The sequence below is a fragment of the Myxine glutinosa genome, chromosome 4 (assembly GCF_964187855.1).
Source record: "Myxine glutinosa chromosome 4, kmMyxGlut1.1, whole genome shotgun sequence".
NCBI lineage: Eukaryota > Metazoa > Chordata > Myxini > Myxiniformes > Myxinidae > Myxine > Myxine glutinosa.
This window is the reverse complement of record NC_136264.1, coordinates 99,690,048-99,711,623: the sequence shown is the minus strand read 5'-3', so window position 1 is coordinate 99,711,623 and position 21,576 is coordinate 99,690,048. Positions and strand designations below refer to the sequence as shown.

General features: G+C 47.4%; 1 protein-coding gene across 15 annotated transcripts in view; it reads right to left on the bottom strand.

The window, feature by feature from the left end:
• LOC137425935 (uncharacterized) overlaps nt 1-21,576 on the bottom strand; it is a 215,846-nt gene that overhangs the window by 79,010 nt on the left and 115,260 nt on the right. For all 15 annotated transcript variants that reach the window (XM_078776203.1, XM_078776202.1, XM_078776211.1 and 12 more), the window contains one exon: nt 12,940-13,094. In XM_078776203.1, coding sequence (XP_078632329.1) covers nt 12,940-13,094 — 155 coding nt within the window. The remainder of the gene's footprint in view (nt 1-12,939; nt 13,095-21,576) is intronic.

The window sequence follows — 21,576 nt, the reverse complement described above, 5'->3', positions numbered from 1 at the left end:
CCGTGCTATGGCGATTTCTTTACCAAACTCCGCAAGCCGTTCGCTTTGGACCAAACCATTTCATGTAAATAGAGGGGGGGGATTGTCACCGTACTCGCAAGCCGTTCGCTTTGGACCAAACCATTTCATGTAAATAGAGGGGGGGGGGGGGATTGTCACCGTACTCGCAAGCCGTTCGCTTTGGACCAAACCATTTCATGTAAATAGAGGGGGGGGATTGTCACCGTACTCGCAAGCCGTTCGCTTTGGCTTTGCGAATGGACCAAACCATTTCATGTAAATAGAGGGGGGGGATATAATTTTAGATATATATATAGTACGGGCATGCCCTAGTTATGATAATATGGAGAAGACAAATTAATAATTTGGTCAAAAAGTCAAAAGATCAAACGTCAGCATCACATTAAAATCGTCAATTTTCATCTTATTGACCTGAAATTTTAAGAACTTGCATATTTGGTCACTGAATTGGTTCCCAATCAAAAGCTAAAGCTGATTGTTGTTGTTTTTTTAGATCAAAAAGTCAAAGGTCAAGGTTGCATAAAATCGTCAATTTTCATCCAATTGACCTGAAATTTTAAGAACTTGCATATTTGGTCACTGAATTGGTTCCCAATCAAAAGCTAAAGCTGATTGTTTTTTTTTTGTTTTTTTTTTAGATCAAAAGGTCAAAGTTGCATAAAATCGTCAATTTTCATTCAATTGACCTGAAATTTTAAGAATTTGCATATTGGGTCATATAATTGGTTCACCAATCAAAAGCTAAAGCTGATTGTTTTGTTTTTTTTAGATCAAAAGGTCAAAGGTCAAGGTTGCATAAAATCGTCAATTTTCATCCAATTGACCTGACATTTTAAGAATTTGCATATTGGGTCGTAGAATTGGTTCACCAATCAAAAGATAAAGCTGATTTTTTTTTAGATTTAAAGCTCAAAGTCAACATAAATATCATCAATTTTCAATTTATTTTTTTACCGTTTTCGTTATTTTGAGGGAAGAAGACGTCTGAAGAAGGACGAAGAAGAAGAAGAAGAGGACGTCTGATTACAAACGGGTTGGGCTTTGCATTTTCAGATGCTTTCTAGTTTATATTGCAGCCATCTATTTATTACTTCAGGCGGTGTGGGTAACAAGGGAGGGAGAGATAGTAGGGGATATCAACTGTGTGCATACATAGTGTAATGTATGTATGGAACAAGTTATCAATACACAGTGATCATAATGACATCTCTATGTAAATGTGTACTGTGTAGCACCACCTGGTGGTGGTGGCAGAGGGTATTACAATTTAATTTTTTACCTGGGCACACTGAGGTTGAAGCACTCTTCGCACAGGTAAATTTGGCCTCCTTCCCTTCTCTCCCCTCCCCTAAAACAGAGGGGCCTCTAAATTTTCCCACCCCCAACATATAAATACTGTATACAGTATATGTCTCCACCCCCTCTCTCTCCTCCCCTTTCCATCCCTTCCTCTTCCCTCCTTCCCTTCCCATTTGCCCCCATCCCCTTCCATCACCTTCCAGGGAAACACCGGGTACTTCAGCTGGTATATATACAGCCAGACCCCGACATTTGCGGGGGATACGTTCCTGGAAAATGCCGCAAATGTCAGAACCGCAAATGTGGGGGCATTGTTTCAATGGGAAAAGGGGAGATAGCTTCGCAGCGGTTCCTGAATCGCAGAAAATCCCAAAGCAATGCTCACAGTGTGAATGGTGGAATATCCCACAAAGCTGTTCACAGTGTGGATGGTGGCATATCCCCCAAAGCAAATTTTAAAAGTGTGAATGGTGGCATATCCCCCAAGGCAATGTTTACAGTGTGAATGGTGGGATATCCCACAAAGCTATGTTTAGTGCGAATGGTTGGATATCCTGCGTAGCTCGCTTACAGCGTGGGTAAAGTATTTTTATGTGGCCACAAAAAGCCGTCAAAACACAAAGCATTGGGCTGAAAATGTAGAAGCAGTTTGTGCTCGCGGTGTATGGAAGATATGTTTTTTTTGCGCATGTCCAGTTGCTTTGTGCGTGGCTGGTGAAGATATTGTTGCGGATATGAGGATTGTGTTTTTTTTATTGTGTGCTTTATTATTATTATTGGTTATTCTGCGCCTCCTGCCTCCGGAGCTGTGTAAAGGTCAAAAGGGCGTCCCATAATTAGTCCACAAGCATACACGTCAGCCAATCATAGAATACCCCTGTTCGATAGTTATATCTTATTCTGTGTTTTAGGGTAAGGCTGTGTCTCCCATTAATAGAAGTACTCCATTGCACCAAGTGAAAGAGATAGATTCCCTTCATTCCCATTCCCAAAACCTCCATTCCCCCTTTTCGTCAATTGCCAACTGCATTTTGGGCGGTTTTCCCTTCATCCGCCATTGACCACGAGGCAGGGTTGGGGAAGAAAGGCGGGTCCCCACCTCGTCATAGAGGGGAGGAGTGAACCAGCCCTTGCCGACCAACCCAGAATGAGGGGTTGGCTTTAGAGGGCGGAGAGAGAACGTTTTGGGGAGGTTCGCAAAGGGTCAAGGGTGGGGCTTATATAACCCGAGGCAGAGGCCCCCAGAGGGAGTCGAGGAGGGAGGAGATCAGAAGACAGAAAGGCCTTGAGTTGGACTAAGCAAGAGAGGAAGTTGTTGGACTGGGTGGGACTAAGAAAGAGAGAGAAAGAGTCCTGAAGCTTGTGAGGGAAGGAGAGAGAACCCGTCACACCAACCCCCCACCAGCCGCGTTGGCTCCACCAAGCGTTCACCTCCACCAAGGCTCCACCAAGCTCCGCGTTGGCTCCACCAAGCGTTCACCTCCACCAAGCTCCGTGTTGGCTCCACCAAGCTCCGCGTTGGCTCCACCAAGCGTTTAGCTCCACCAAGGCTCCACCAAGCGTTCACCTCCAGCCATCCACCTCCTGCGATTCCTGTCATCATTCCCCGCGTGAGTCTGTCTTTTGTTTGTTCTGTCCTGGGTTAATTAAGACTGTAGGTAAGCTAGTATTTGCACTGTGTCACCTGCGTCTTATGTGCTGTAAATAAACGTGACTGCTTTCTTTTTGCTTTTGTGTGTAAATAGTGAATAAATTTAGTAGTATTTCCAAACCTTTCTTTGCCTTCGTCTTCCTCTTTGCATTCGTCGTTTTAGTCTTTTCCCTCATTGAGCAGCCGCGGTGCGATCCGGCCAACGTTTGGGTGGAATCGGGTTCTAATCGGGGAATAACTGTTCGGTCGCGGTAATACACCACCGCTCGGTCAAAATAACATCTTAACCGCATCCGCAACAATTGGTGTCTGGGAGTGAGATACGGACCCGATGCGCGCTTAACGCGCTCAAAATTACAAGCTGCTGGAAATTTGTGTTGTTTTACAAAAACCCGAATTTTGAAATCGCGCCATGGCTGGTCAAGGCGATCAGATGCCGGTGGGTGAGCTAGAGGAGGGGTTAGGAGTAACCCAGGACCTCGGGGTAATGTATATGGAGGAGGTGGTTGAGGGGGTATCAGACGCACAAAATGGCGCTATCGCGCACGTGGTTGTAGCGGCACCAAATTTTGCCGCGCCTGTGACCGTAGCAGCACCAAGTTGCGCTGCGCACGTGGTCGCGGCAGCCGAGCCAGAAATGCCGGAGTACATGCGAGTCTTTATCTATCTATAATTCCAGTAATCTGTGTGTGTGTGTGTGTGTGTGTGTGTGTGTCTGTGTGTCTGTGTGTGTGTTTGTTTGTTTGTCTGTGACCGCTGTTTCTCGACAACCACGGGTCCGATATACTTGAAACTTGCCAGGTATATTGCTGGGGACCCGAGGATGTGCCTTTTCAAGGTTTAATATTAATCGGACAAGTAGTTACCGAGCTATGTCCAAAAAACGATTCAACCAATCAGAGAGCAGCGAGCTATCACGTGTGCCGAACGTGCCGAACAGACTCTGCCTCGGACGGCACATTTGAGAGTGTATTCATTTATTTCACGTTGGCAAACTATGTTGGCGTTAAACTATGTTTTAAAACTAATTAAAACTAATTTGCGATTCTTTCGCTTTCCTGCGCATTTGTGCACGCTATGGCGATTTCTTTACCAAACTCCGCAAGCCGTTCGCTTTGGACCAAACCATTTCATGTAAATAGAGGGGGGGGGGATTGTCACCGTACTCGCAAGCCGTTCGCTTTGGACCAAACCATTTCATGTAAATAGAGGGGGGGGATTGTCACCGTACTCGCAAGCCGTTCGCTTTGGACCAAACCATTTCATGTAAATAGAGGGGGGGGATATAATTTTCGATATATATATAGTACGGGCATGCCCTAGTGATTCAAATGATGGCAAAAATGGATGCCCAAAATGATAAGTCCACCCGAGAGCGAAGAGAAATGGGTGAGCGGTTGGGAAACCAAATTGTGGGATTGAGGGCTAATAGTGAGCGACAGAGTGAGCAAATGGGGGCAATGAGGGACGAAGCAAGGGCTGATAGTAAGCGATTGGGGGGCGAAATGGGGGGCAAAATGGGGGAAATGGGGGGCAAAATGGGAGAAATGGGGGAACGGTTAGAAGCTAAATTTGAGGGGTTAGACAACAGGATAAAAGAGGTAAAGAATGGGTTAACGGGGGTGGAAAATAGAATGGCTGCCCAGGAGAATTAGTTAGAGGGGGTGAAAAATGGGTTAATGGGGTTAGAAAATAGGATGGAAGACAAATTGCGGGAAATAGGGGAGCAATCCGCCCGGGAAATCGAACAGATGGGGAACCAGATAGAGGAGGTGAAAATCGGGTTAGAAAGTAAATTGGATGCTCAGAGGGATGAATTGGGACAGATGAGGGTAGCATCTACAAAAGAGAGGGAGGAGATGAAAGAGGAAATACGACGAGGTGTAAGTGAGGAGGTCTCGGGGGTACGCGAGGAGGTAAAGCGAGGCGAAAAGCGTATCGAGAAAGAGGTGAGGAATAATACGGCGAGGTTACAAGGGGGAATAGAGGGTCTGACGAAGGGAGTAGAACAGCTGACAGTGGGACAAAAGGAACTAGTGGACCAAGTGGAAAAGAACACGGCAATAATCGGGGGGTTAAAAGCGACACAAAAAGACATTAAGAACGAATTAATAGCGACACAGAAGGAATGTCAGATGGTACATGAGGGGTTGACGAAGAAGTTGGAAGAGGTGACAGAAGTAATGGAGACAAAGGACCGGCAGGTGAGGATGCACATAGAGACGGTCACGGTAGCCTTAGAGGACGAACTTGAGGAGAAGCACCGGGAAATAAAAGGGGTGAAGCAAAAGTTAAAGGAGGTGTTAGAGGGGGTGAGTGAAATTAAGAAGAGACGGACAGAAACTAAAAGAGAAATCCAGGAGGAGGTGATGGAATATGTACAAGGTTGGTGCTCAACTCATGATGTTCTGCTCACTATACAAATATAGAGTTTGCAGGTGGCAGAAGAGGTGCGACGAAGAGGTGCCAAGGTGAGTGGCGATATAATCGGAAATGTACATGATGTGAGGGGAGCTTCAGTCGGCTTGGGGATTGATTTGGATCCGGGTGTTCGTGAAAGGCCGTTGGTGAAGTGTGCGACAGGTCTGGTGTGCGAAAAAAGAGGTGTGCGAGAATGTCCGACCATGGGGTGTGTGAGGAAAAAGTGCGCGCCAAGTAGTGAGGGTGCTGTCAAGAGTGAGTCGGTCATTGCGCGTGTGCGAGGGGGCACATGGAAGCGCGGAGTGGGGAGTGTTACGGAGGAAGTAACGAAAGAGTGTGCGCTAGAGGATGCACGAGAAAGGTGTGTAACGGACAGGTGCATGGGGAAAGAGTGCGCTGTCGAGAGTAAGGGTGAGTGCGCTGTCGAGAGTGGTGGTGAAAGTAGTGAGAGTGACACGGAGCGTGAGTTGGTTGTGACAGGTGAGCGAGGATGTACACCTGGCATGGAAGGATGCACACCTGGGATGGTAGAGCGTGTGTGGGAATGCACACTTGAGTTGGTCGTGAGGCACGTGGTTGGGTGTGCGAGTGAGAGCACACCTGTGATAGTCACAGAGGGGGTGACCGAGGAGGGGGCGCGAAGAGGTGTGTTGGTGAGGTGTGCGAGCCACGAATGTGTGCCAAGGTGTTCGGTGGTCAGGTGTGTGACCAAGTCTGTGAGCGGAATGAGTGTACCTGGGTGTGTTAGAGAAGGTGCAATGACGAGGAGCATGGGAACAGCTGGATGTATGAGCAAGGAACGGGCTGCGGGGTGTACGGGCGGCGTTGGAGCATCGAGCTCAGTGAGGGTGAAAGGGGTAGCGTATGCGTGTAAGCATGCAGGTGAGGCATCGACGGTAACCGGGTTAGAGGTTAGAACGACTTATAGCCGAATCGGGCCCTCGGTGCGTGCCGGGCTTCGCGTGCCGCGAGAACCAGCGGGGATCCGAAGCACGACGGGTTCGAAAGGACCGCCGTACGTGATCAGCGCTGGGCCGCGCTGGGAACGGCCGCGTCCTTGCTCCGCTAGGCGGAACGGGCAGCCCGATAGGAAGGGTCGTCATGGCGACCCCTTGTTGTTAAAGCGTTCCGGCAGGTCGAGATCGGGCAATTGGATGGCTCCACGCCGAGGTGGTGCGTGGGATCTCGGCCCGGGTAAGCGTCCTTCCCTGCACCGAGTGCCGGACGCATCCAGCCGCCGGCACCAAACAACCCGCGTTCATTGCTCGGCTGTACGAAGCCGGGCTGTAGACGTGAATTGGCACACCGAGAGGATCTAATAAGTAGACGGGTGATGAGGTTAGTGTTTTGGACCCAAAATTAGAAAAAGGCAAAATTTGATGATTGGTACGGTGATTGGCAAATTTTTGATTTGTTGGATTTGGACGAGCGAAATTGATAGTAGGACCTCCCCGATGTGGTGGGATGGCAACTCTACCATCCCTCACAAGAGGGGGGGGCAAAGGAGCACTAGTTTATGGGGTTGATGGCAGTGAAAACTAGCCCGGGTGGGTTAGGATATAATGTGTAGGGCCCTAGAGATGACATTAGGTAACGTTAAGATTAGTTAGTGACAAGGATACCTGTAGTGGGGACGCAGGTAGATTAGTGTGGATTATAATGACGTGGTATGTGCTTAGTTTAAAGGGAAGACGGGGAGCACTAAGTTAGCAGGGCAACAGGTAGTTCAGATGATGCCGTGTGAGTGTTGAAGGTGTATTCAAGTGTATTGAAAAGTGTGTGAGGAACAGGTGTGATTGCACAGGTGTGCAACTGAACAGGTGGACGGAGCAGTGTATGAGTGAGTAAAGGTGATGGGTGTTGTGTCGACCAAATGGTCCAGGAAGAGGAGGAGGGTGCAGGTGGCACCAGGTGTGAGTGCACAGGTGTGCACCAACAGGTGTGTGGAATAAATGGTAGTGTGGAATATCTGGAGTATTGGAATGGATGGTCGTGGAGTGAGTATGGTGGAAACAATGGAGTGGAGTGGATGGTGCGAAGGTGTGAATGGGGGAAGAGTGGACCCCCATCACGGATACCCGGGGCGGGTAGTGTAAGTGTTAGGTAGAGGGTATAGGTAAATTGTGGTTGGATATTGGCATCTGTGGTGCGAGTGGAAGAATGATGTTTGGATGGGTGCATTAGTGTTGTGGAAATGGCTGGGCGTGTAGCCTGTTAGTGTGTGTAGTTGGTTTGGGCACTCCACCACTGTGAGGATGTCGGCCAGGTGAGGCCGCAGGTGGTCCCTGGGAGCCGGTAGTTGTGGATGGGGCCCGAGGATGCGGAGGACGGACCCGGGTAGCCCAGTGCCAGAAGGCACCAAGGGGTGACAGAGCCAGGAGGGGCCTTCCCCAGTTAGATAGGTTAGGGTGAGGAGCAGGTAAGCTCGGGAGGCAACTGCAGTGGTGGAGGTGTGCAGGTGGGTAGACCTGCTGGGAGAGCTACACGTCACAGCCCAGAAATTGTGCAAGGGCACCGGGAGATGAATCGGGGGAGTGAGGCCCCAAATTGAGAAGCACCACAGTTTGGTCAATGGGAATTTGGTTTTTAGAACCCATAGTGTAAGTTGGCCAATGGATTGGCAGGGAGAGACCCCGGGTAGTGTAAAGTGTGTTAATGTCATTTAGAGGATAGTTAGGATTAGGAAGTCTCCTCGCACCATCTGCATCCACTCACCTGAGGTGACAGGTACTCCACACCATGCCATGTTTTGATTATTTTTTACGATGCAAATGTTTGGATTGTGAGACGCATCATGACGTGGGTGTGACATTGTGCTTTGATGTTCCATCTCTTCCTCCTTATGAGGATTGATGATGAATTGGGTGATGGCAAATTTTGGTTAGAGGGATTGTGGTGACGAATTTGGTATAGAGGAAATATGGGGAGACGTGACAGTAGCGACGGATGGTAATGTGTAGATTTTGTACATATGGGGTAAGGGCAAGGGTAGTGTAGGTGACAGGGGGGTGACGTACGGTAGGGACGAGCTTTCTCACTTCGCTCTCCGTACGCATTTCGCCTTGCATTGCCTTATTGATGTGTACCCTTGTGACCTTACCCCTCGCTCATTTGTCTCTTTTGTCTCCCACATGACCTGTGCGCCATTGGGCGCCGAGGGGAGCGTGCGTGAGTCGGCCATTGTGTGCCCGGCACTCTCAGAACCAGCTGTCTGCATCGATGCACCACATTATGGACCACATGCCTGTGGCCGAGCACCACTGATGGACCCCATGGGTTGGGGCATGGCCCCTCTGCTGGAACCGGCCATGAGGGCCCGAAATCTTGCTGGCGGACCTGGGCCACAGGGCACCGATGCCCCACAGGTGAACCACACGTAGTCGGCCCTGTGGGCCATAAATAAAATAAAATAAAAAGGACACATTGGGTGCAAGTTTTAATACAAATAGGCCGCCAGTAAGAAAATGAAAGAATGACAACAACTGGAAGACAATAATAATAACCAGCAGAGGGAGCCGAAGAGCAAGAGATCACCTGCAGGGTTAGGGGTTGTTGGTTTTATTTTCTTGAACAATGGTGACTGCACCGATTGGTGCTTGGGTGTGTATTGGTGCGTTTTTGGGTGCTTTAATGGTGCATTGATGCAGAGCAGACTGTCTCCCCCCCAGAAAGAACAATTACAGGTCCTGGGTTAGTCTTGTAAATAAAAGCAGAGTCATTGTAAATAATGCTCCCCACCGTCAGTGTGTAGTTTGAAGACCATTCCGCAATTCGGTTAACTGTGGGCGTAAGTCTGTTAGGCAGGGTGCAATGGAGCAGCGGGACACATTTATTTATGTTTTAAAAAACTGTCGCACTCAGGGTCAGGTTAAAAGTAGAGGGAACTACACCTACGTGTCACACTAAATAAAAGTTGTAGGCCCGGGTCGTGCCTAAGAGGAGGAGGGTGCAGTGTTGCGGATATGAGGATTGTGTTTTTTTTATTGTGTGCTTTATTATTATTATTGGTTATTCTGCGCCTCCTGCCTCCGGAGCTGTGTAAAGGTCAAAAGGGCGTCCCATAATTAGTCCACAAGCATACACGTCAGCCAATCATAGAATACCCCTGTTCGATAGTTATATCTTATTCTGTGTTTTAGGGTAAGGCTGTGTCTCCCATTAATATAAGTACTCCATTGCACCAAGTGAAAGAGATAGATTCCCTTCATTCCCATTCCCAAAACCTCCATTCCCCCTTTTCGTCAATTGCCAACTGCATTTTGGGCGGTTTTCCCTTCATCCGCCATTGACCACGAGGCAGGGTTGGGGAAGAAAGGCGGGTCCCCACCTCGTCATAGAGGGGAGGAGTGAACCAGCCCTTGCCGACCAACCCAGAACGAGGGGTTGGCTTTAGAGGGCGGAGAGAGAACGTTTTGGGGAGGTTCGCAAAGGGTCAAGGGTGGGGCTTATATAACCCGAGGCAGAGGCCCCCAGAGGGAGTCGAGGAGGGAGGAGATCAGAAGACAGAAAGGCCTTGAGTTGGACTAAGCAAGAGAGGAAGTTGTTGGACTGGGTGGGACTAAGAAAGAGAGAGAAAGAGTCCTGAAGCTTGTGAGGGAAGGAGAGAGAACCCGTCACACCAACCCCCCACCAGCCGCGTTGGCTCCACCAAGCGTTCACCTCCACCAAGGCTCCACCAAGCTCCGCGTTGGCTCCACCAAGCATTCACCTCCACCAAGGCTCCACCAAGCTCCGCGTTGGCTCCACCAAGCGTTCACCTCCACCAAGGCTCCACCAAGCTCCGCGTTGGCTCCACCAAGCGTTTAGCTCCACCAAGGCTCCACCAAGCGTTCACCTCCAGCCATCCACCTCCTGCGATTCCTGTCATCATTCCCCGCGTGAGTCTGTCTTTTGTTTGTTCTGTCCTGGGTTAATTAAGACTGTAGGTAAGCTAGTATTTGCACTGTGTCACCTGCGTCTTATGTGCTGTAAATAAACGTGACTGCTTTCTTTTTGCTTATGTGTGTAAATAGTGAATAAATTTAGTAGTATTTCCAAACCTTTCTTTGCCTTCGTCTTCCTCTTTGCATTCGTCGTTTTAGTCTTTTCCCTCATTGAGCAGCCGCGGTGCGATCCGGCCAAGAATCGGGTTCTAATCGGGGAATAACTGTTCGGTCGCGGTAATACACCACCGCTCGGTCACAATAACATCTTAACCGCGGCCGCAACAATATGTTTTAGAACTGTATTATGCTCGCAGCTCATAGGAAAAAATGTTTGCGCCCACAAAAAACCCGCAAATAAGCAGGACACAGGGCCACGAATGTAGAAGCAGGTTGCAATTTATCAACCGCGAATATGCAGAACCTGTGAATGTTGGGACCGCAAATGTTATTTCAAAATGGTAGATGACTTATGATGAAACGAGGTGGGTGAGTGACAAGAATAAGCCGATTCGATTTTGGTTCAGGTCCAGATCCAGATCTGGCCTATGTGTCAGATACAAAACGTAGTGTTCAGCCTGGCGAAGGTATGCTCTCTACCAAGTGCCATTCTAATTATGCCTCTGTTGACGAAGTCGCTGGAGGCATTATGTTTTCAGGTTGTCCGTCCAGCTATCCGTCCGTCCGTCCGTCCATGATAGATTTTCGTTACTGCAATAACTTGAGAATGGCTGAAGGGATCTTAGTCAAACTTGGTGCAGGTATGTATGATGAGATAAAGATGAACTGATTAAATTTTGGGGTCAAGAGGTCAAAGGTCAAAATCTGTAATAGGTCTATAACTTGAGAACGGCTGAAGTGATCCAATTCAAACTTGGTACAGATATGTATAATGATGTAAAGATTAACTGATTAGATTTTGGAGTCCTGAGGTCAAATGTCAGAGGTCATGTCGTCGTGATGTCGTGACGTCGAAGAGTATCGTTCTAGTTTTAGAACTGTTTTATGCATGCGGATGATGGAAGATGGTTTTACAACTGTGTTATGTGTGCAGCTAGGCTAACCCCCACTCTTGCAGGGAAAATGGCCTTAAAATGCCTGTTGTTGTTGTTATGTGTGCAGCTGGTGGGAGATGTTTTTTGCACCCACAAAAACCACGAACCGTGATGCAAGCCACAAATGTAGAAGCAGGTCGCATTTTATGAACCGTGAATACGGCAGTTAGCAAATGTCGAATCCGCGAATGCCGGGGTTTCAGGGTACAACAAAGAAATGGTAGCTATCTCACTTGAGCGAGTCAATGATAGCTGCAAGTAAACAAGCACGCATTTAAATTTTAAGACACATGAAACATAAGTATTTCATTGAGTGCAGTGTTACCTCGATAAAGCATGCACAATTACAATGTGAGTATGTGAATAAAGTATGTACTATTACAATGCGAGTATATCTCTGAAGTATGTACTATCAGAAGGCAAATACGTCCATAAAGTATGTACTATTAGAATGTGTGTAGTCAAAAAGTATGTACTATTAGAAGGCGCATACGTCTATAAAGTATGTACAATTTAGAATGTGAGTACATCTTTAAAGTATGTAGAATTATAATGCAAGTACGTCTATAAAATACGTACAATAAAACCACACAAAACAAGACTGGGCAATGCAATCTCTGATTGCTCATTCTAGTTTTGATTTGTAATACTCATGGTAAGTGGAGGAAAAATAACTGACCAACGTGAGGGTAGAGATGGGGTCACTAACATTTGTCCCTGCGTCAGGTGCATCACACAGTTGGTGCCTCACAAAAAAAAAGCAAAACAAAAAACCGTCACACGGCATTAGGTGCCGCACAGTATGTTAGGTGCCACGCCCTACGTCAGGTGCCACACAGAGTCACGTGCCACACACTACGTCAGATGCCACACACTATGTTAGGGGCCACACACTACGTTAAGTGCCACACACGGAGTCAGGTGCCACACACGGAGTCAGGTGCCACACACGGAGTCAGGTGCCGCACACGGAGTCAGGTGCCGCACACGGAGTCAGGTGCCGCACACGGAGTCAGGTGCCGCACACGGAGTCAGGTGCCGCACACGGAGTCAGGTGCGGCACACGGAGTCAGGTGCCATACACGGCATCAGGTGCCACACACGGCGTCAGGTGCCACACACGGCGTCAGGTGCCACATACGGCGTCAGGTGCCACACATGGCGTCAGGTGCCACACACGGTGTAAGGTGCCACACACGGTGTCAGGTGCCACACACGGTGTCAGGTGCCACACACGGCGTCAGGTGCCACACATGGTGTCAGGTGCCACACATGGCGTCAGGTGCCACACACGGCGTCAGGTGCCACACATGGCGTCAGGTGCCACACACGGCGTCAGGTGCCACACACGGCGTCAGGTGCCACACACGGCGCCAGGTGCCACACACGGTGCCAGGTGCCACACACGGCGCCAGGTGCCACACACGGCGCCAGGTGCCACACACGGCGCCAGGTGCCACACACGGCGTCAGGTGCCACACACGGCATCAGGTGCCACACACAGCGTCAGGTGCCACATATGGCATCAGGTGCCACAAACTGCAAGCTATCGATATCCCATGTAAATTACCTCAGTCTTCATTTCATCTGGTACTCTCTGTGTCACCTGAGCATCATCATATACATTCTCCTCAAAATCTTCATATATTTCTTCCCCTTCAACACCATGGTTTTCGTGCTTCTGATCCGCCAGTACTTCATGGAAATCCATGTTTTTCTGCAATTCTGCCAAAACAATCAGTATAACATAGCAGTCGTGTGCAGAAAGCATTAAAGCTCAACATCATTACCAACTTATCATGCATGTACTTTTGTAAGGTACAAACATTGTGATATAATTTGTTGCATGGATGTTCCAATGTAAACCGCTTGGCCACAGCTGCAACCGCAACTGACAAAGACATCGAGCATGTCAGAGATTTACTCTGATAAATAGCTAATGGTCATCTCTTGAGGTTGTAGTTCAGAACACTGCTGATTTTGGGGGACCCTTTTGGGAGCCCCCTGATTCCCTGGAGGCCCCTAATATGCAAACAAAACATCTAAGACCGGGCGATCCTGTGGACCAACCAGTAGAAGGGCTGTATAAGGTTTCAGAACAATTGGTTGGAAAATAAGGGATCCAAAGTTTGGGAGTGGTATCGCCCCTGGGAGCCCCCATGATCCGAAGTTGAAGAATACAAACATCGGAAAATGTAAGACCGAGTGGTCATGTGGACCATTGAGTCTATGCTGCATCGGGTTTCAGAGCAATCGGTTGGTAAATCAGGGGATGAGTAGGGACCTGAAGATTCAGGAATTGTGCAGGCCATCGAGTAGAAGGGCTGTAACGGGTTTCAGAGCAATCAGTTAGTAAATAAGGGACGAGTAGGGATTCGAAGTTTGGGGAGTAACAGCCCCTGGGAGCCCCCATGATCTGAAATCGAAAAATCAAAGCACGAGCAATTGTGTGGGCTACTGTCTTGTATTTAATTGTCAAGTTTCAGAACAATCAGCCGGGTGATAAGGGAGGAGTAGCAAAAATAGCAAAAAGTTAATGGACGGAAGGAAGACTGGACAGACGGATGGATAGACAGACATCTGGACATCGCGATCCATTTTATTAATGCATCTCTTTAAGAATCGAAATGAGATGCCCTATAAATGACCGTGGTTAAAGTAATTTGGTCGCTAAATGCACCCCAGCGGAGAATGCATTTGCATTGCAAACAAGGTCTCAACCATGTTGGTTATTAAGATTGTGAAAAAAATTGTAAACATGGTCAAGGCTCTTGGAAGAGCTAGAGCAGAATAGAATGGAACAAAATGGAAAGGGGGAAACACCAACAGCAGAATAGAAGTGAGAGTGGGAGTTAGATCAAGGAAAGATGGCGAAAGCCACATCGGCTGAACAAGCTGCACTCAAGCTGAAACGAGTAAGAAGAGGAAGGGCAAAGCAGGGATGAAACAGGAAAGCAACATCCACCCATAGCTCATGACGGAAGATTTCACCCCATTTTCCCCAGAAGGTTTAACCCCTTAAATCACTTAGACCACCTACACCACCAGTCAAAAGTTTTAGAACACCTCAATTTTTCCAGTTTTTATTGAAATTTAAGCAATTCAAGTCCAGTGAATAACCTGAAATGGTACAAAGGTAAGCAGTAAACTGCTTGAGATTTAAAAAAAAGTTTAGGTAAGCAAAAACGGGAAAATAATGTAAATTGCACAGTTATACATGTATTGTAAAAAAAGGCCTTCTTCAGGGAACAAGTAATGGGTCAACAACTTACAGCTGTTCTGTAGCAATGTAAGTAAATTAAGCCTTGAAAGTTGATGCAAACAATTCCTACAGGTGTCCCAACCTCTTCTGATTACTTGATTACAAACCCCCTGTCTGTATAAAAGCAGTATTGGAACAGACTGTTATTACACCCTCTGAAGCATTATTTGGAAAATATTGCACTGCAGGAAGTGGTATATTGCTATCATAATGGCGAGAAAAAGGCAATTAACAAAGGAAGACAGACAGACCATTATAACCGTTAAAAGTGTAGGTCTTTCCTTTAGAGAAATTGCAAAGAACGCCAAGGTGTCAGTGAGTACAGTTTCCTACACCATCAAAAGGCACTTGAAACTGGAGGAAACTCTGACAGGAAGAGGTCTGGCAGACCCAAAGCCACAACAGAATCAGAAGACAAGTTTCTGAGAGTCAACAGCTTGCGTGATAGGCGGCTCACAGGACAACAGCTTCAAGCACAGCTTAACACTGGTCGAAGTAAGCAAGTCTCAGTTTCAACTGTCAAGAGAAGACTTCGAGCTGCAGGTTTGACAGGTCGAGTGGCAGTAAGAAAGCCATTGCTAAGATGGCAAAATAAGAAAAAGAGGCTTGCCTGGGCCATGAAGCACCACCAGTGGACTACTGAAGACTGGAAGAAGGTCTTATGGACCGATGAATCAAAATTTGAAATCTTTGGTTCATCACGCAGGGTTTTTGTACGCCGTCGAGTAGGCGAAAGGATAGTTCCTCAGTGTGTGACACCAACTGTCAAACATGGAGGAGGAAGCGTGATGGTCTGGGGCTCTTTTGCTGGATCCAGAGTCGGCGACTTGCACAGAGTGACTGGCACCCTGAACCAAAAGGGCGACCACAGCATTTTGCAGCGCCATGCAATACCCTCTGGTGTACGCCTAGTTGGTCAGGGGTTAATCCTACAGCAAGATAATGACCCTAAACACACCTCCAGGCAATGTCAAAACTACCTCCGAGGAAAAGAACAAGACGGTAGGCTTCAAATCATGGAATGGCCAGCACAGTCTCCAGACTTAAACCCCATCGAGATGGTTCGGGATGAACTGGACAGAAGGGTGAAAGCAAAGCAACCTACAAGTGCAACACATTCGTGGGAACTTCTGCAACAGTGTTGGAAAGAATTTCCCGAACAATATTTGATTTCCATTGTAGAAAGAATGCCACGAGTGTGTTCGGCGGTTATATCTGCAAAAGGTGGCTACTTTGCTGAGTCAAAAATTTAAATTAAATTTTGTTCAATAAAATGATTCTATGATTTCTTTTTTATCTCCAATTGTTTATTTGTTCTGTGCTTAATTTCAGAGTACATCGAGACATTAAACTGCGTAAATTTCAATAAAAACTGGGAAAATTGAGGTGTTCTGAAACTTTTGCCTGATAGTGTAAGTCATTCACAAAAGTTTGTCAGCTGCTCCCCAGCTGGTGGTTCTGGATCCCAGACCCCTTTGAAAGGTCACCTAAGGGAACCAAACTTTGTCAAAAAGTATTACAACAATCCGTGACAAAAAAAGGAAAAACTGACCTAATTTCAAGAGGGGAAGGTTTGGTCAGACCCCCTCAAAGTACCCTTCCTACCTCCAGTGGGGTTCATTTACCCCATAAGCTACATGAACTAAGCTTTGTCAAAACAAATAAGTATGATTGTGGATTACAAAAATAATAAAACTGGTCCAGCAACAGAAAAAAAAGACCTAGATTCCAGGTTATGCCATTTCCGTTTTGCCTGAAAGGTTGCACAAATTCAAGTAAGCCCTCACATCATACTACCTCTGGAGGGGTTTACTACTTATGTGCTTCTAGATGCAGAGAACTAATCAACAAAAACAGAAACCAGGGCCCAAATAAGGCCTAAACGACAGAAAACACAAGGTACTTGTAGATAATTTCGTAAGTTGTTGTACATGATAGGCCTGTTCCCTTTACTTACATATTGCCCCATCCAATAATTAAATGAAGTTTCATATAAAATTTTTACAAACATTAAAAAAAAAATTGTCTTCATTTACATTTGACACCGTCACAATTTCGGTCTTCGAGGCCGGCCGATAGGCACAGTGTGACCGGAAGGGACGAGGTTCTCCTGACCACGTGGCCCTTGACTTGGTTTGTCCGCACAGTGTGGGCACTTTCAGGATGAACTTTAGCCGGGGAGCGTTTGGGTGCGTGGCGCCTTTGGGCGCCCCGGTCTGATACTGCCGCCCACGCGCAGAACACCTTGTGAGTGCACGTGGGTCCCGGCGGTCCCACTGGCCTAGCGCTACCATGTTTAGACAGCGAAATCCATCCCCGGGCACCGGTACCTACACCCGGAAGTCGAGAGATCAGCGGCGCCAGGCACGGTAGGACACCCGCGGAGCCCCGGCGGACCAGGGGCGCGCGAGCCTACGCGTTAGCGTGCTACGGCGGAATCAACGGCTTCGGCCACGGCCGGGCCGATACTCGGCCCGGTCGCACCGGAAATGAACTGGTTCGACGCCCGCGCTAGAGGGGTCGCGGGCGACTGAGATGTGTTAACAAATTAATTAATTAATTTGAGATGTCCGATTCCTAGTGTTTGGAAATTTGGAAGAGCTTGACCCTAGCCTTTCCCTTGCGAGGGCAAGGAGGAACTTAACACTTGACACTTAAGCTTAGTTTGAAGTACACCCTGCCAGCGCTCCCGGTGGGACGGCAGGGCAACCAGAAGGGACGAGGTTCTCCTGACCACGTGGCCCTCAATCTGGGAAGCGAGAGGCGTTCCATTAGTGGACGCGCCCCTCACGCCCGACTTTTGGGCGGCCCCGGCAGGCCAAAGTGAAATACCAAAACCCCTCTTTTTGATTTATCTTCAGGTTCTGTCTGTTCTGTTCAAGGGAAAAATGATGCAAATCAAGGTGTCGTCATTCTCTTCAATAATGACACATATTGCAAAAATGCAAACCGATTCTTACTGCACGGAAGCAACAGGCCTTGAAGTACACAGGCCTTGTGTTGCCAAAAGAGACTTACGGTTCACAGATTCCATATGGGCTGCGACAAAAAATTCACCATTTTGTCGAAACGACATCAACATTGAATTTGTGCAACCTTCCCGACTAAATGGAAATGGCATACCTGGAATCGAGGTATTTTTCGGTTACTAGAACAGTGTTATCATTTCTGTAATCTACCATCATACTTCTTTGTTTTTGACAAAATTTAGTTAATGCAGCCTATGGGGTAAATTAACCCCATTGCGGAGGGAAAGGGGGGGAGGGTGTAAGTTCAGGATTAAAAGAGATATTTGGGCCTATGCTAAGAGGGCCTATGCTAAGATTTGGGCCTATGATTTGATTTGGGCCTATGCTAAGAGGGTTGCAGGGGTGTAAGTTCAGGATTAAAAGAGATATTCCAAGTGATTGATCAGCTTGTGATTTTTTTCAAGGTCTGAGTAGAGAGGAGAGGCAGAGAGAACAGGCTGATCAATCTGAGTAGAACAGTGGAGAACAGTAGAGAGAACAGGCTGAGTAGACAGAACAGGCCTTATTCTTTGGCCTCAATTATGTGAGAGATGTTTAAAGAAAGGTTAAAGAAGGTTAAAGAATGGTTAAACTGCCAAAATCAAAACTCTCTGCTCACCTTCACTCCTTCATTCCTCTTTTCTCCCGCCTCTGGAACAAACTCCCTCACTCTCTTCAATCCCTCTCCTCCCTCCAGGTCTTTAAAACAGGTGTTCACCACCATCTCTTATCTTCCCCCATCCAAAACCTTGATCTTTTCTACCCCCGCTAATTTCACTCCAGATCCACTTTTTTGAAATACCAACTTCTTTCCTGGAAGTCCTTGTAGTATCCTTGTGTTTTATACTTCTCACACTCCCACCCCCTTCCCACGCCTCCTCCCCCCAAGCCCTCTCCCTCCCACAGATCTCACGATGACCCTGCTCTCAAATGTTGTGTTTGTGTGCTTCCCCTTCTCTCCCCATCTTGTCTACCGCTCCCATTTTTATATAGCTCCCCTTATTATATACTTTGTGTGTCTGTTTTGATTTTTTTTTTGTATGATAAATGTTAGCTCTTTCACGAGCCTCGATCCTGTATTATATACAAAAAAGAAAAAGAAAAAAAGAATGTCTATTTGAAGAATGAGGAATATGTCACGGCCGATGGTGGCGTCATCAACAAAGAGATAAATAATATTTTCCAGACCGTCAGATAGATCATTGATGAAGATTAGGAATAAGATATGATCGAGAACACCGCTTTGTGGCACTCCAGCCTTAACAGGGAGAGGAGATTAAATGATTCCGTTGAGAGACACACGCTGGCTAGGAGCATGGAGGAATTAAGATAGTAACCGAAGAGTGGAGTTGGCCTAGGATGCCGTAGGCTGAGAGTTTAGAGAGCAAGGCAAGATGCCAGACTGTATCGAAAGCTCGAGATATGTCCAGAGAGACGGCCCTGATATCATTTTTGACATTGGCGGCCTCCATCCATTGTTGGGAGAGTAGAAGTAGCATGTCCAAAGTAGTGTGACCAGGACTGAATCAGAATTTTAAGCCCTTGTGACACATAAGCAGATATTTTGGCGACTACTGGCGACTGCCGGCAATCAAGATTTTTCGGCGACGACTGGCGATTTTGGGCGGTCAAATATGGTCAGGCAGCAGTATGGCGACTGCAGGCAGCCACATTGCGACTGCATTGCGACGAAGCACTGACCCCGCCCCAAGTGGGATGGCGACTGTTGAAGATCGACGACGACTGCATTGCGGATGCACGGCGGCAGCGTGGCGACAGTCTGGCGGCTAGATTACGACTGATGGCGGATCACGGCGACTGCATTGGGCCCGGATGGCAGTTTACTCCGACGTCCGCAAGACTGCAATAAGACCGCCGGCGATTGGAGACGATTCACACAATGCTCTTTGCTCATAGACAGGGTACAGTTTTGTGTATTTGAAGCTGTAGTCATCATGCCTGCTAAACGTGGAAAGATAGGGAGGCCTGCCAAGGCTCCACAGAGGGATGAGGACACCGTACCAGATCTGCCAGCTGTAGCACCAGAAGGGGTCGTCTTTGACCCAGAGGCCATAGCTGCTGAGGCCTCTGGGTCAAAGGCGGCAGACATCCAGGACGTTGAAGAGGTGGCCCCCGTGACCGAGGTGGCGAAGAAGCCCGCCAAGGATACTGTTATCCTGACAGAGGAACAGGAGTATGACATGGTGGAGTGGTTGTTACAGAACCCCTTGTTCTATGACAAGTCGATGACGTCCTTCAGGGAGAAGGCCAAGAAGCAGGCCTTGTGGGTGGCGAAGGCCAGCGAGATCGGTAGAAGTGGTAAGTCCATTTTTATGCTTATTTATTCCAATACAGGGTAAGTAGATGTTGGTAAGTATTTAATTTTCCATTCATTAATCAATTCTCAACAATGACTCAACATTGCTTCCATTCTGTTTGAAATACTACATGCACATTGAAGACGAGGACAGCTACTTATGTAAATGCCAACATTTTGTCTTTGAACAGTACAGTCCAGTGCATTGTTCTTCATCAATTACACACTTTTATTCTTTACTAACAGGATGCAATTTGTTTTCTTCTCTTTCAATGGATGATCTCAAACAGTGGCTCAAGTCCCAGCGTACCAAGTTTAGTAAGCTGTCGACACAGGGCAGGTCCGGCGACGGTGCCAAGGTCCACACCGACCGCGAGAAGTGGACTCTGGAGAGGTTTGCGTTCCTGGGGAAGCATGTGGTGCGGCAAAGTAAGAAGGCTGGTGCTACTGTAAGCCATGGAATGGAGCCGGCAGGGGAGTTGTAGTAGGTCTTGAGGTAGTTCCTCTGGTCCTTGGCTACACGGGTGTGCACGTTCCCTCTAACCCCCCATTCTTCCATGTCGGCCAGCTCCGTACCTTCCCTCCAGGAGCCTGGGATGACGTTGTGGTCATTGTCTTCATGGTCCATCACCTCGTTCTGCTGAGCTGGATAATGCAGACACATAAGGTTGTGGAGACAAACGGTGGCCAGGATGATACTATCGATTGTCTCTGGTGTCTGGGCCATGGTTGTGAGTAGACAGCGGAACCGGTTGGATAGGATCCCAAAAGCGTTTTCCACGATGCGCCTTGCTCTAGACAAGCGGTAGTTGAAGATCCTTTCCTGGTGGTCCAAGTTCTTCCTGCCATATGGCTGCATCATCCAGGTCTTCAGCGCAAAGGCCTCTTTGCCGATGATGAAGTACGGCATGTCTTGGGCATCATGAGGCAGAGGGTCTGGTTCTGGCAAGCCGATGGCGTGATCTTCAACAGCCAACTTCAGATCGCACTGATTCCAGATCTGGGCATCTGATGACGATCCGTTTGCTCCCATGTTCACCCAGATGAACTGGTAGTTGGCATCAACCAGCCCCATCAGGATTATTAGTCCAAGCCATTTAGCATTTGACGGGGAAAAAACTGCAACACTACCGATCTCATTAGTATTGATTACCCTCAAGGTACCTTTATAACATACTAAAAGTATAAAGGTCTAAAAATATGGGGTGACTCTCAAATAATGCAATCAAGTTTTCTCCATTTAGCCCCATGTTAAAAGACGTACATATGCCGCATGCTATGATTATTGTCGCTCTCTGAACTTCTATTGCTTATTTTATACACTGGACCTAATCACTAGCACGATATAATAAATAAAGGATATCATACTGTACAATATTGTATATATAAGTGAAGTTTTTACTGTTTTAGTGTCTTATTTAACCACACCCCGTTTTACAAAGACTGCTCACTCCACAGCAAGCGACGGTACATCATTATTTGTTTGTGAACCATATATATATCTTAGTTTTTAATCCCATCAATGACATGTATTTAGTATGTTTAGGTCTATTGGCAATAACATACAGTAATAGTATATTCAACTTTTCTATATTTGCAGGTAATCCAACCCTGAAGAAT